The sequence below is a fragment of the Chinchilla lanigera genome, unplaced genomic scaffold (assembly GCF_000276665.1).
Source record: "Chinchilla lanigera isolate Chin_1 unplaced genomic scaffold, ChiLan1.0 scaffold00026, whole genome shotgun sequence".
NCBI lineage: Eukaryota > Metazoa > Chordata > Mammalia > Rodentia > Chinchillidae > Chinchilla > Chinchilla lanigera.
In genome coordinates this window covers 3158130-3160870 of record NW_004955427.1, presented here as the reverse complement: position 1 = coordinate 3160870, position 2741 = coordinate 3158130, and the positions used below count along the sequence as shown (strand labels likewise).

The 2741-nt window shown below is 38.1% G+C and overlaps 1 protein-coding gene across 1 annotated transcript in view; it reads right to left on the bottom strand.

Moving 5' to 3' along the window:
* Nucleotides 1-2741, bottom strand: part of Pcnp (PEST proteolytic signal containing nuclear protein) — a gene marked incomplete in the record, with an annotated part of 19833 nt that overhangs the window by 1302 nt on the left and 15790 nt on the right. The window contains 1 exon segment of the mRNA XM_005386324.2: nt 1-565. Coding sequence (XP_005386381.1) covers nt 439-565 — 127 coding nt within the window.

Sequence of the window (2741 nt, the reverse complement as noted above, 5' to 3'; positions counted from 1 at the left end):
ATACTCCCCTTTTCTCTCTATAAGGCTGTTCCTGGGAGCCAGACAGTTTAGGTGAGGAGGGAGTTAATTTAGGAGGAACTGCTTGCAGTTTTAAATAGACAGTAACTTTTTGCTTCCCTCTTAATGTGCTAATAGTTGTGTCTAAAAAAATATGCAATTCTTAAAAAGGTACCATTTCTGATTTCTTTATTATCTGTAACCTTTGGAAACTAATCACATGAAACTACAAAATTAGCAAATGTCTTGAAATCTGTATATAAAACATAAATTACCTCTAATTTCAAACTCTCACTTATTAGTGTACCACTCAATCTTAAAAAAAAATGAAAAAGAAAAAGCAAAAGCGGCTCCAAAGATAGTCTTATACCATTCTTTAAAAAAGGAAACTGTTCCGTTTAACTTTACACCCACCCCACACCCTAACTCAAAACACATCATTTAATTGTCTTGGTCATGGACATTTCCAAGATGAGATTTTATATTTCGTTCCCATAGCTTCTGGTTATCAGAAAACCCATGCTTTCCTTTATTGAAAGAGTTTGGTCCGGCTGATGTTGGTGTATCCCTGCAATAAAAGAAAGGAAATTTATTTAAAATAATAGGTATGTTCTGGGCTATGTTTTAAATTTATTAATTCACATTTATTTACCACTTATTATACACACAGGTTGAAAGCAAAAGCCTGCACAGAGATTTTTTTAAAATACTCTTTTCACAGACATAGTTCTAAGACTTTAGACTCACAGGGCTGAGTGAAGTGGTACTAGATACTGAACCCAGGGCCTTGCCTCCACTAGGTAAGTGCTCTACCACTAAGCTACATTTCCAGGCCAACTGTGTAATTTTATTTATTTTTTGGTACCAGTAATCGAACATAGAACCTAGCACTTGCCAGGCAGGCGCTATGCCACTGAGCTATATTCCTGGCCCCCAAATGTGTAGTTTTAACGAACATTTAAAGTAATCCAGGTATACAGCCAAGGGCAGCAACCAGCACAGTTTCTAAAACTACTGCCTGAGGGCTGCGGATATAAAATCCTTGCCCAGCATGCACAAAGCCTTGAATTCAATCCCTAGCATCCTAACAAAAAATTTTTGTGCAAAATATACCTGTTGCCTGAAACCCATTAATAGGGTCAAAAAATCAATGTGGTGGCTTGCCATCAGCATTTGTAAAAAATGAAAGATACGAAGGTGTATTACACACAGAAAGGTGCAACATCACTTTATGAACTTGTTATGGTGTTTCTAATTATATGTGTTCTGGGTAGGAAACTGGATAGTATGTCAGACGGGTTTCTTACCTTAGATCCCAGCATGAAAGAATGGCACAAACTAGAGACTACAATTGTAAGGGTTAATGTACACACATAAATTCTGAAGTTAGTCCTTTGGGGGTTCACGTATTTGGTAGAAATGGGGACACAGACCTGGGCACACTGAAGCACACCTACAATCCCAGCTACATGAGAAACCAAGGCAGGAGTATCATAAATTTTAAAGGTGCCAGGGATATACAGCTCAGCAGCACAGTGCCTGCTCGGCAAACACACGGTCCTGAGTACCAAAATAATATAATAATAATAATAATAATGATAATGACAATAATAATAATAAATTTGAGAAGCACCTGGGTAACGTGGTGAGACTCTGTCTCAAAATTAAAACCAAAAAGGGCTAAGAACGTAGCTCAACGGTACAGCACTTGCCTAACGTGGGTTTAATTCCCACCATGACACACACAAGAAAAGCAGAGGTGGGGAGCACAGTTAGGGCTAAGGTAAATTCCCAATACTGGGGACTGAATCCAGAGCCTTCCCACGGAGCTACATCCCCAGGCCTTTTATTTTGTGAGAAGGTCTTGCTGAACTGTCTGGGTAGAACTTTAGCTTATGATCCTCCTGCCTCCCAAGTGCTGGGATTACAGGCATAAGCATAAGGGCTCGAACTGAACTTTCTTTAGGCTTTAGGTTATCCATTTATGCTCATGAAGACAGGAAACAGAGCATCTCTTTTTTTTCTTTTGTCTTTTTTGAGACAGGGTCTGGCTACGCAGTTCGGGCTGGCCTTGAGCTCACTTTGTAGCCCAGGCTGTTCTCAAACTCTCAACGATCCTCCTGCCTCAGCTTCCTGAGTGCTGGCATTACAGGCGTGCACCGCCACACCTGGCTTCAGAAGATCTGAGTAACATTAACGCTTTTTGCATGAGAACTGCAACAATTGAAGAAACTTAAATATTTCTGTCTCATTTTGGTGTCTGGCAAGTAAGTTACACAGGCCAAAAGGTCACAAAAGATAAAGACTAAGTGGTAGGAATGTCATTTTAAGTGAAGTAACCAAAACCCACCTTTTCTATTACATGAGAATAAATTTTTAATTTAAATTTAAAATAAAAAACATTTCTCATAACTTTTCTCTTATTTCAAAAAATGAAGGGGCCAGGGATATAGCTCAGCAGCACAACACCTGCCTGACAAGTGCAAGGTCCTGAGTTTGATTCCTGGCATCAAAAAAAAAAAAAAAAAAAAAAAAAAGGTAAAAGAGCTACAAAAGCTCATGTATCAGAGAGGAATATTAGGTTATGAACATAAATGAAAGTGTATAATTTCAAACTCAGACATACATATGTGTAAGAAGAGTTTTTTAAATGATAGAAGTGTGTTTGCTTCTGAGAGCTAGCTGTATTATCAGAGTACATTATAATCTTGTTTTATATTTAAGAAGTTTAGTAGTACAATTTT